The 12,977-nt window shown below is 40.6% G+C and overlaps 1 protein-coding gene across 1 annotated transcript in view; it reads right to left on the reverse strand.

The window, feature by feature from the left end:
• LOC139720153 (low-density lipoprotein receptor-related protein 4-like) overlaps nt 1–12,977 on the reverse strand; it is an 80,439-nt gene that overhangs the window by 15,326 nt on the left and 52,136 nt on the right. The window contains exons 10-20 of the mRNA XM_071631522.1: nt 12,608–12,751; nt 11,740–11,865; nt 10,041–10,271; nt 9,140–9,296; nt 8,088–8,305; nt 6,677–6,853; nt 5,700–5,819; nt 4,837–5,048; nt 2,433–2,620; nt 1,228–1,429; nt 607–796 (exon numbers count right to left, since the gene is read on the reverse strand). Of these exons, the coding sequence (XP_071487623.1) occupies nt 607–796; nt 1,228–1,429; nt 2,433–2,620; nt 4,837–5,048; nt 5,700–5,819; nt 6,677–6,853; nt 8,088–8,305; nt 9,140–9,296; nt 10,041–10,271; nt 11,740–11,865; nt 12,608–12,751 (1,965 nt within the window). The remainder of the gene's footprint in view (nt 1–606; nt 797–1,227; nt 1,430–2,432; nt 2,621–4,836; nt 5,049–5,699; nt 5,820–6,676; nt 6,854–8,087; nt 8,306–9,139; nt 9,297–10,040; nt 10,272–11,739; nt 11,866–12,607; nt 12,752–12,977) is intronic.

Genomic DNA, 12,977 nt, shown 5'->3' on the forward strand with positions numbered 1-12,977 from the left:
AAGGTTTGCTGTGTCAAAACAGTGTTTATGGTTAACACGTTGAGGACAAGTCCCAAGTATACTCAGGCAAGTGTCTATGGGAAATGTGTGTTGTGGCAAAATCAAACCGTCCTCAACAGGTAAAACACCAAACAGAAATGTGATATATGGAGATATAAGGCATGAAATGTCATCCTAGCAGCAAGACTTACTAAGGTTGATAGAGGGCATTAACCCAGGTATATTCTTTATGAAAATCTGAACAATACAGAGTATGTTATTTTTAATAAAGACCTACTGTGAAACTACTCAGTATATGCTACATCCTGCTACTTTACAACATTTTCTTTGATGACATCATTTGCTATTTTGTTTTGAGGCACTGCGAATGTGCTACTTCATTGAATATTCTGAAATTCATTTGTTGTTTTTTTCTCTCTCTCTTTAAAATGTCAGACAGTCAAAATGATGAGTTTGTTAAATCAGACAGAAATGAGTCATAGTTAATGAAATCTGAGTTAATACACAACATCAAAATACTACCATAGAAAAAGTGAATATCATAACTTTCTGCAGGAGGCTTGTTTAGGTTGAATGCAAGAAGGCAGTAAGTCCCAAGAAACTCACTTGTAGGCCGGTCCCTGTGGAACACCCTGACGTCCATTAAATTCTCCAGACCATCCCTGACCGTTACCCTCCCATGTCCACTCCTTTTGTTGGCCTTCTGGATGCTCTTGGTCTCCCAGTCTGTCCAGTAAACCCACTGACCATGGACAGCCAGACCAAATGGGTGGGGCAGCTGGACATTTATCAGGATCTGTAGATACAGAAAGATGACACACATGTATGTTGTTGAGGACGAGTCCTGAGTATACTGGGGCAGGGGTCTACGGGAAATGCGTGTTTTAGCAAAATCATTCTGTCCTCAACGGGTTAAGATATGTCCGCATGCAGTTGGGACAAAACATGTCTTTTATTTTCTTGTGTGACCAAGCAAAAATGTGACTTTTGTTAAACTTCTAGCCTGACAAGATGTTGGTCATGAATTCTAAGTACAGAGACAGCAATGATTGTCTCAAAGCATAGGTAAATGGGAAACAGTGCTGCACATGTGTACCACTTCATAACATCAGAAATGATGATGAACGATGAATGAATGATGATGATGAATGCTGAAATCACGAAATGAGTCAACTACCTGCAAAATTAAAAACTTTTTTGTGAAAGACATCAAGTGTACGCACTGACCTGTCGACCACTCCCGTCCAGATTGCTAAATTCAATCCTTTTTGTTCCCGCATCTGACCAGTACAGCTTCCCTCTGTCCCGGTCAAGGGACAAACCGTTTGGCCAGTAGAGGGCCTGAGAGACCATGACCATCCGACTTGACCCGTCCATCCCGGCTCGTTCTATCTTGGGAGTATGGCCCCAGTCCGTCCAGTACATCACACTGAGGGATTTAATTTCAACAAATGGATTTTGGTGTTATTACTTCTGTGTACTGTTCAAGCATTCCGATTACACACTGGGAGTACCAAACTTAAATTCTTGAAATCACAGTAAGTATACAGAGCTCCCTCTGGGGGTGAGGGGAAGATATCTATGAATAAACAAGGAATGCATCTCCTCGCAATGATTCTTGAAACTACTTCTATTTTTTTCCAAGAGCTTGTTTTCCACAGCAGTGTATTTTGTGCTTCTATTTCATCAACACATATAATTATTACGATTGATATGCAGATTGAGCAAAATAGTTCCACACAAAAGTGCATTTACTTAGCAGGGGAAGGCTAGGAAGTATGTACTGTATATAAAGCATGTTTCGTTTGCAAACAATTATAAAGAATTCTGCACACTTTATTAACAGCACTTCAGGGACCCATGAACAACCAGATATTATTTCTAAGAATCAGTTACTTTCTTGGATTTGCAGAGAAGAGCTTATACAAATTTCCATCTCCAACACCTGGTAGCAACTTTTAAGAAATTGTTAAGTTTCTCAGGATCAGGGACTCATTTTATAAAAGATGTATGTTATGATAGCAATGTTCGCTAGAATGACAACTTCCCGCAGCAACAGCCAATCAGCAAGCAGCTGGATTCTTGCAGTTACCATGACACTTGCCATGGCATCAAAGACTTGCTATCAAACCAACATTTTATAATATGGAGTCCAGGGGCTGTTTCCCTATACTCTACTTATCAATTCTAAGTTCAGTTCAACTGATCTCCGGGACAATCATGGAATCAATCAGTCCTCAGAATTTAGTAACTGTTTCACTAAGCCATTTGGGAACAACATCTTATGCCCATCTTGCCACATTTTGGAATATATCTTGAATATCTACGTATCCTTCCTGACTAGATCTAACTGAATTTGTCCCACCTCTGGATTCATTGTTTATTTCGATACAGTTCCCATATTAGTGATACAGGGTCCTGGTCCAACAAACCTGGCTATTGGGTCTACGATGATGTCCCTGGGCCGGTCCAGGTCATCCCAGACCAAAATGGTCCTCATGGTACCATCCGTGTTGGCCACCTCAATCCGGTCCATGGTGGCCTCGGTCCAGTACATCTTTCTGGTGATCCAATCTACAGCCAGACCGGCAGGGCTGTTTATGTTGGTGTCAATCAGCACCTGGGAGGTGAGAAAGGATCGTTTACCAGTCAGTCAAACTGAGAATTCAAAGAATGCTTCTGATGCATTTACCAGTAACCCATTGCTTACAGTAAAAGGATGTGTCATGTTTTAATTCCATGTGGATTTCAGATACAACTGTGACTGCATATTGAAAGTAATGGGTCAATAATATTCTCAGACTGTAGGCAGTGATACATGTATACATGTAAATGGTGATTTCAGCTCATGTGGCACACTGCCTTCTTAGAGAGGTGGTTTTTCATCTAAAATTTAAATACCCCGTGTGTTGAGGTGATATGAATTTAAGTTTTGGATATGTCATAAAAGTGTGTTAAGGTGCAAAGATTCAAAGGCTTAACAGCAAGGACATACAGATGTAAAAACAGAACGAAACTGGAGAGTGATATGCGAGGGAAAGGGCCAGTCCTGTTTTGACCAATATTTTCACTGCAACAAAACAATGAACAAATTAATGCACTCTTCTAAACCACAAAGAAAAATGCACATGTTTGTTTGTTTGTTTGTTTGTTTGTTTCCTTTCCGTCTGAGAAGATAGCTGGATAGAACATATTCAGCTGCAATAGCTGGTCTTTCTTTGTCCAACTTCCCACAACTCTCCCTTTTTTAAAGTCCCTTAACATCTTACATGAAGGAAAGACACATGCATATTCAGTGGGCTAGGATGAAAAATATAAAATGTGACTATAGGGCATTCCCTTTGTCCATGTTCTCTATTGTAACAATGAGGGCAGCATCACCAAACACAATAAAAGGGGGCTACTGTTCACCATGTTGCACCTCTGCACATGTAACCACATGCCGCAAAACTGTGTAAGTCTGACTGTACATGCCACAAAACTGTGTAAGTCTGACTGTACATGCCACAAACATTGCCCTTCTCAATTCAAGATGGTTTCAAAATTTGATGTAAAATCCCACATGCATTTAAGCTCTTCTTATTTCAAGATTTCAAGAAGTGCAGTATGCACCATGTACAATATGGAAAGATGCAGTGTCTCTTGTTTTATTTTCACTAAAAGGGTGTACAAATGACATCAAGTCTACTGACTACATGTAAATGGCCTAATGGTTCTTAGCTGCAGATACGTGACATCAACCAGCTACTGCTTACAGCTTTGTGCATTCAAACATGCTAACATGCAAATCTTGACACTTACGACTCACATTAAGAAATCAATGGCTACTACAAATGTAGATCTTCAGTCCTTCATACTTAAAAAAGAAAGAAAGAAGAAATCCTGGACTTGATGCCTTTCTAGTATTAGATTATCAACATTGAATGAAATTCAGTTCACAGCCAGTCTGTCCAAATCAAACTTTTAATATGTATACATCACGTCAGTAAAACAAATGCAGAAAAGCATCACGTGATTAGAATACTTTCACAAGGAAAATAAAACATCAAACACGTGCAAAAACACACTTCAACTCAGGCATGTTGTTCGAGCAAGAGGAATGTCAGAAAATTTGCAACGAAATGTTCTACACAAACAAAAAATAACAAACAAAAATTAATGTAATAAATTGATCATGAGTAGGGTGAACATAGCAGAGGGTGCAAAAAACAAACAACTAACAACCCATAACTTACCATTTTCAACATGAATGCTTTAAGAGTTGGACAGTAAAACAAACTAAATCAGATTATCAAAAGGTCAATATTGAATATAATAACATAATCAAGTCTTTTTCATCACAAAAAAAAAGAAAAAAAATTATAGCTCAACAATACCTCCTCTGACATTAAAATCTTCACTTTGTTTTGCAAGATTATAGGTCTCTGTGAGTTTCTTCAAGAAATTCCATTCTTCTAAGGATCCTTTTGATATGCTGAGTACAATGTACAATGCTTACCTGATTATAAATTAAACTTATTAAAACATATTTTGTTAATCTGTGCAGAAAGGTATCTGGACCCTTTCTCAACCTGTAATACAAGCAGAATAAAGCTACTGTCGAAAGTAACCAACATATCATCATATTCCTTGTACATCTATAGTATTTCACATACACAGTCAGAAGAGAGCCAATCTATGGTGACAATGTACTGTAAATGTGAGTCATTGAATCACTGTAAACATAAGACCATGTTAATGAAAAAAGAGAGACCAATCCCACTCAGCCTGGGCTGGGCGGGGCAGGGCGGGGCTGGGCAGGGCAGGGTGGGGCTCCACTGTGCACCCTGTTCTCACCTCTTGGTTGGAGCCGTTCCAGTGGGCGCGGTTGATCTTGTTGGTGCTGACGTCGGTCCAGTACACCCAGTCTCCATCGCGCTCCTCCCAGTCTAGCGCCACCGCGTGTTTGATGCCGGTCAGGGGCAGGACCACGTCGGATCCATCGGGGGTGTCGAACGAGATTAGACGGATATCTGGCTCCCGGCTGAACAGCAAGTAACTATCAATGCCTGGTAGAAGAAAAGCAATGAATAACTTGTCATAGACTAGAGAAAATAGAAAATATCCTCTGCGTAATCTCAAGGCATGTTCTTTAGATTTTCACATCTTGCCATCACAAAACTGCAGAGAAGGTCCTGATGGTTAACTCTTGATAATTATGTCATCGCCATGAGGAACCATTGTAGATCAATTTGTGTGCTGTAGTTGTTGCTATGTCAGGCAAGACATCTGATTGTGAGGAACAACCATCAATAATAGCCATTCTATAGTCTTCTTTATCCAGGGTAGCCTCTTCAGTGTTGACACTGTTCTACCAGAGGGCCCTGCCATAATTATTACCCTAGCGTTGCCAGGTACCCACTTTTACACCTGGGTCGAGAGGGACACGGTGGATAAAAACATCTTGTCCAAGGACGTAAGCACTGGGCGGGATTCGAACTTGGGTCCTCCAATTGAGAGTCTGGAGTCTCAAATATGCCACAGTGACCCTACTTAACCCGTTGAGGACAGTTTGATTTTGCTACAACACGCATTTCCCATAGACAGCTGCCCGAGTATACTCGGGACTCGTCCTCAACGGGTTAATATCAAGGTTTGCACAAAAGATTTGACCTGTAGAAGGGAGCTGAGGCTAGTGAGAATCTAAAGAAGTGACTTACGGTCGGCACAGTGCGTGTCGTTGAGAAGCCTGAAGCCCGTCGGACAGCTGCACTTACTGCTTTCTGTTCCCGTCTGGAGACACAAGTGGCTACAGGTTGACATCATGCATGGGTTGAAGCCTGACACACACAAAGACAAGCAGAGCACTGTTACTGCAAACTAACCATCACTTTCAAATCATGATTTCATAAATATTACAAATACAATATCAAACATTTACAAAAATCATGAAAGTTTTCATCTTTTAGACACATTTACACGTACATGTAAAAAGTATTCTTGGCTATTAGAGATTTAAGTTTATTTGAACGATCACATGTGATCAGAGTGAAGTACAAAATTGATGTGATTCTGATAAGGTAGGAAGTGAGATCAAATACAGTCAAATGGAGAACAAAATTAGATGTGATTATATGTGGGCTGAGCATAAGACGGGTGTGGCATTAGTTAGGTGGAGTACCAGGATGTTTTGGTATCATGTGAGAGAGGGTCAAGGGTGGCACAGGGCTGCCAACGTTCACACATCAAAATCAGGAAGATTCCACAGAGCCATCAGGATGATACTAGAACAATGTATGCAAAAATAACACCGCAATCAGGGAGGATTTCATATTCTTTTGTAAAGACATGAAGAGATATTTCAGTTTTCAGGAAGCCTCCTACAGAATTACGACAATTTTGCAAGTCAGGTGGTATCAAAGTAGGTTGGTAAAGCATGAGGAGTCTGTACGCAAACGACTCGGGACATAACATTCGTTTTTGGGCACAGCATTGGTGTGACATACTGAAGTGGGGCACTGTAAGGGTGGAGCAGTACGTGGGAGGGGCAAGGTGGGTGTGGCACAAGGTGGGTGTGGCACAAGGTGAGGGTGACACATGGTGGGTGTGGCATAAGGTGGGCATGACACAGGATGGGCATGAAACACAGAGGATGTGATGCAAGGTGGGCATGGCATCTGGTGGGCGGGGCACTTACCACTGGGCTGTCGCTGGGGGTGGAAGGTGTGGATATCCATGGGGAAGTGAAGCTCACTGCGGACAATGGAGAGGTCAGTGCCAGTGAACTTGTTGGCTGTGTTGATACTCTTGGTGTGCCAGTCAGTCCAGTAGATGTGGTCCTCAAACAGGGTGATGGCAAACGGGTGGGGCAGACCTGGGGGGGGGGGGGGGGGGGGAGCGGTCAGGGAAAATAGAGATCTTTCATATTCATTTCACAATTTCAGCCGAGATATTTGTATACACTGCCTTAACAAAGTCTATTCATGCTTTGGATACCAATACATATGGTACTCCTTCAGCAGAAAATCATGAAACAAGTTTGTATGAATGAAGTCTATAGTGTTCACATTTTCTTTGAATACAATTTGAGTTAAATAAACAAATGTAACTCATCCATAAAGTCTTGTGATGCCATGTAAACACACACGCACATGAAGTTACTTATATCACGCCATTGACATAAGTCTGATGATGAAATATAGATGGATGTACATAATAAAGAAAAAATCAAATCAAATCAAGTCAAATCAATCAGGTGGCATTTTGCAACACTTCTAGCTTCACGATGAAACAATCTCTCTCTGGTATATACATGTACCACAAGCAATATCTCTGACAAAAGTACAATTGTGACTGTGCACTTCAAAACGAACATAAAGTCGCACACACTGATTTTGCGTGAGGACTGAAAATAAGTGAAATGAGTCAACCGAGCCGATCTTGACTTTTTCATATATTCTGAAAGAGCGGGTCTCCTTTTACATTATGCTAAAATTTGGTATCATAAAACGGGCAGGAAAGTGTGTTTTTTTAGCAGTTCATCTCCAACATTTTTGGTAGAATAGTGTGATTAGGTGTGTCTTTAGAATCCTTTTTTCATTTCTGAAAAACCTTGTCCACACTCTTCACTTTCAACTCTAATAACTTTTGAAAGGATAGTGCTACTGCTTTGAAAGTTGGCATTAATTATGGACACAATGTGTTAATGAGGCAAGCTTAATTTCAGTTTAATCTGATAACCCTTCATTGTTGTTACTCTGGAGGTTTACTTCCTGTTTTTTGTCCCATTCATCGCACAGCCAGCACGGTTTGGTGTAAAAGATTAAGCGCTTGAATAGACACTGTACTTCAGAGCCTCTTTCCTCAGTTTTACACTTTTCCTGAGTTTGTGCTTTCTTTCCAATATTTAGATAGGTTAGGAGAGTCCATTTGATTTGAGTTATACATCATTTTAAAGCTTAAAGTCTGCTCTTTCAGAACATGGTCTCAACTAAAAATTCATGTCTGGTGACTTTTCGTTTGTTTTGAGGTGCAGGATCACAACTGAAAAAAGAAGAAGAAGATAGTAACACGATATTCTAATCAGAAACAGTTTATATGCAGCTCACCTTTGTTGATGACAATCTTTCGCCCACTCCCATCCAGATTGGCACTCTCTATGGAGTGATGTTTGGCATCAGCCCAGAAGAGTTTGTCTGTGGCGTAATCAATGGTCAGACCATTCGGCCAGAATAACATGGTGTCTGCAATGATGAGGCGGCCGGAGCCGTCCAAGTTGGCTCGTTCGATCTTTGGCCGACTGCCCCAGTCTGTCCAGTAAATGGTCCTGAATGGGAGAGACACGTAGAGCAGTTGAAAGAGGATGGAGCAATGTACAGTCAAACCTGTGTAGCCTAGTCAGAAAACACTCTGAGAAAGCATATCATCTCAGTATACCAACATAGAATCTCGAAAATTCAACATATTTTAACTTTTCTAGCACAATGAAAGAGCACTTGACTTATATTGTACCTCTTTCAGAAAGCAGGGGGAATAATACTACCATTGATATATGTCAGCAACAAGTCCACGGGAATGTGTACTTTTCATGAAAAATGAAATTTTAGTGGAACTCTTCATATATTTTCTCAATATTGTTATCCATACATTACATTATGAACTGTAGTAGGCTTCTTATACTGACGACACCAAAATTTTTATTATTTAGAACTTTTGAATCAATTGTTAGATTTTCCTCAAACTTTCACTGATGTGTTTTACTAATATTGCTGCATTCCTTCAATCCAAATACATTGTATAGACCTACGATTGTAGGTTTAATTCTCTTTTAGATCCTACCACATCCCACAAGACACACCACCATGTCAATATAGCATGACACTGGTTTCTTATTAGCCCTTTCCACTGCCACCTGTCACAGTTCTTCATCAGAAAAAAAATAAAAAATAAAACAGCAAAACAGATCTGTGACCTGCTGCATGAAAAGATAAGTTAGAAAATCAAATATATGTCAGGTATCAACAAATCATAATCGAGTATTAAGGACTTACACTGTATGTGTGATCTCAATGTTTATGTAACAGGGCCTTGATCTATTAAAGAGACTGATCAAGGCTGGACTAGGTCCAAGACTAGGTCCAGGACTAGTTCCAGGACTCACCCTTTGAGGGGATGGAGGGCCAAGGCTCTGGGTTTCTCCAGTCTCTCCCAGATGAGAAGAGATCGAGATGAGCCGTCCAGGTTGGAGACCTCGATCCGTGATGTTCCGGAGTCACTCCACAAGAGTTTATCACTGATCCAGTCTACAGCTACACCACCTGGGATGGTCATATACAGAGGTAATCAGATATATCATATCAGAATATGAAAGACTGGTAGTCTTTTGAAAATATATACTTAGGGCTGTTTTCACCATCATCATCACTACTTGCTTACCCATTGCTGTACAATACTTGAAATAAACATAAAAAACATTTGAAGAGTGTCATTTAATAACACTGTGCAACATGTTTAAGTCTTCAAACTAAAAATTTATCAAGATATACCACACGAAAAATGTAATATATGCAAAATTCTCTCTCCATTGAGGTGTATGCCAAGTGATTTTGAGTCTTAACTTTAATATTATTCAACAGAAATGGACTGAATTCAACCATGAATAGTCAATGATTGTACTGTGTTTATACTACACTCTACTGTTGAAGTTGTTAGCAGCTCCATGTATCATCTCACAATACCATTATGTAATCACCCTTTTAGTCATCCTTTCTGCGGTCTCTTTGCTTCTGATTCCTACACTCCTTTCTATCCAACCACACCCAGAGAAAGTCATTATTGGTCATATGGTCATTCCATTTCCTCTGCCACCTACACCTCTCTCATCTCATACTGACGATGTAATGGTTGTATATAACGCATACTGCAACTTTGAACTAAACACTTGCATTTTTCACTGACTGTCGGTTCACAACACCTGTCTCCTCGAGTTACTTATCACCGGGTTGCAGAACACAAAAGATTGTTCTACCAGTAATCCCTAGAGCGAGACCAACAATCTTTACCTGGACTCTCCAACCCCGTGGAGACGACATCCATGACGCCGGTCCCGTTGAGGTACGCCCGCTTGATGCTGTCCAGGCTGACGTCGGACCAGAAGACCAGCTGCTGCTCGATGTGGTAGTCGAGCGCGATGGCGTTCTCCAGTCCTCTGAGGATGGGGGTGTAGATGGAGTGGAGAGGTTCCAGGCGACGGATGTCGATCCGGTTGGCAAAGAGGAGGTACGGCTCCGGACCTATCATCCCATCATACAAGTGGATGACCAAGATTACCGGTAGTAAATATTACGGTTCTACAGTCATACAACATATAGAAAGTTGAGCTTTGAAGGCACTAGGACACATAATTTTACGAACCTAGCAAAATATTTTTGCTGTGATAAGAGAACTGATCATCTCGCCACCTCATAGAGAACAGAAGGTAACATCTTTTTCAATACATCTGCAGGAAAGTTGGGAAGAATAATTCTATAGCAAACATTGATCACAATAACAACTAGAAATGTCGCTACAGCGACTGGTTATACCCCCGCCAAACAACTTTTAATAAGCTTTGGTCAAAACAACATTTCATAAGCTTTGGTCAAAAAACTGAGGAAGTAGTTAAATCCGCAAGATCTTTCCTTGATCTTCTGCAATTAATATGCCGTTACCATGGCAACGTACTTTCGGGTACTGTCGAAAAATGCGTCTTGCAAATCTACAACCAAAGGCACACATCTGTACCAAGTTTCATGGAAATTGGGCAAAAACTGAGGAAGTAGTTTGCAACACAAAATTTTCCATCATTTTGGCTCATAATATGTGAGCTGTTACCATGGCAACATACTTTTTGTCACTGTCAAGAAATGTGTCATGCTGACCTATATCCTAAGACAAACATTCAATATGAATTCCATGAGAATTGGAAGAACACTGATGAAGCAGTTTTGCCATGAAGCATTTTGCCCTATATTTTACCAATAACATGCCGTTACCATGGCAATGCACTTTTTGCCACTGCGGAAATATGTGTCTTGCACATTAACATATTCAGATGAACATCTGTACCTAATTTCATAAAAATTGATCAAAAACTGTGGGAGGAGTTCGCGACGCAAGATTTCTACCCATTTTTGCCCATAATATGCCGTTACCATGGCAACGTACTTTTGGGTACTGTCAAAAAATACGTCTTGCACATCTGCAACCCAAGGCACACATCTGTGCCAAGTTTTATGGGAATCGGTTGAAAACTGAGGAAGTAGTTCGCGACGCAAGATTTGCAACGGACCGACCGCACGACCGCCCGACCGACCGCCCGACCGCCCGCCCGACCGCCCGACCGTCCGCTGATTCCTATATACCCCCTTCAAACTTCATTTGGCGGGGGTATAATGATAACGCTTTGCATTTCTAAAGCGCATAGCAATCATCCTTAATTCTCTATGCACTTGACATAAAAAAACATAAAATCATTAATGTCTTTTCAACAATCAGTAAATTTTTAAAGCCTTCTTCAAAGAATCAAAGGAAGATAGTCTCCTAAATGTAGCTACCCAAAGAAATTAAGCCATGCTTGTGATAAATATTTTCTTCATTTTGTTCTGTTTTGATTAATTGTCACTTTGATATGGTAAACCTCCAAGGAGTAAACTCCTGTTCGCCTCAGAATCTGAGGGTGGAAGATATCTGTGGGTATGGGAAGGGGACACGACCTCTCACCTTGGGCCTTGCAGGTCTTGCCGTCGGGTCGGAGTTCATAACCCTCAATGCAAGAGCATTGGAAGGAGCCTGGAGTGTTGGAGCACTGCTGGCTACAGACTCCCTCCTGAAGGCACTCGTCAATATCTGAGGAATTCAACACAGAATCATCAAAACTTTTAGAAATCCAATATTAACGATTCTTTAGGCTTCCTTCTTCAGGCTGCCATCTTCACACTTCCTTCTCATTACCAAAGTTACTTTCTCATCCACTTGCAGATTAATCCACTACATGCTAGTTGATAAGTTTTGCAATTTTCGTTGATCAGTTATTCAAGAAGTTTAAATAGGAGAGGACATACGTTTGACATATATTGCAAAGCATTTCCCACTACTATAAATAATTCCCTTTTTGCAATTTCATGGCAATTCAATAACACTCATTACATTTATTCTTTGAGTTATACACTGTCCTTTTCAAAATCCCTTTTCACTTGATCCCCCACAATGCTTGAATAGCTTCATACCTACAAAAAAATTTAAAAAAAAGTTACATTAAAGTAAAATAAATAAATTGCAACACTTAAAGGATGATTACTTGGGAAAGTTGGGCAGACATTCTCTATCACAAGGTTGAATGGGAATATACATTTGGTTGAGCTCTCAAAACTTGTGTGTAAAATCTATAATAAGTGGAGATAGAAGGGTTCATACCAAAGCAAGGGGGTGGTATTTTGGGAGAAGAAAAAGTGGAGCCCCTGTAAGCAGGTGATGTAATAGCTATGCCTTAGTACTCTTGACAGCTTCTTTGTGGTTGAACACATTATACTGCATCAACAAAATGTGACAAAGTTCTCAATCACAGACAAGGATTTTGCTGATCTCGTACCTGTGCAGCTCCTCCCATCAGTATCCAAAGCAAAGCCCTGTCGACAGGAGCAGCGAATTCCTGGGTTCAGGTCAATGCAGGTGTGTTCACACCGGGTGCTTGCCCGGTGTGAGCTACAGCTGGTGATGGACAGGTCATCCGTGTCTGGAGAGAAGAGACGGACAGTTTGGAGTGGAGCGGTCATTTCATGATTATGGTCAGTTTGTCCGATTGCAGTGTGAAGGGACTTTATATATTTTCCGTTTGTTGTGGACAGAATGTGAATTATATTCACAGCAAATATGCCTGGTTTCAAGCTGAGAATACATGCTAATTTCCATTACAATTCATGTCATCAAGTGTCAACGGTTTTAACATGTAGTCCCATGTC

The sequence above is a fragment of the Diadema antillarum genome, unplaced genomic scaffold, assembly GCF_040938485.1.
Source record: "Diadema antillarum isolate AM-2024a unplaced genomic scaffold, OU_Dant_1.0 scf00000122, whole genome shotgun sequence".
In the NCBI taxonomy this organism is placed as follows: Eukaryota; Metazoa; Echinodermata; class Echinoidea; order Diadematoida; family Diadematidae; genus Diadema; species Diadema antillarum.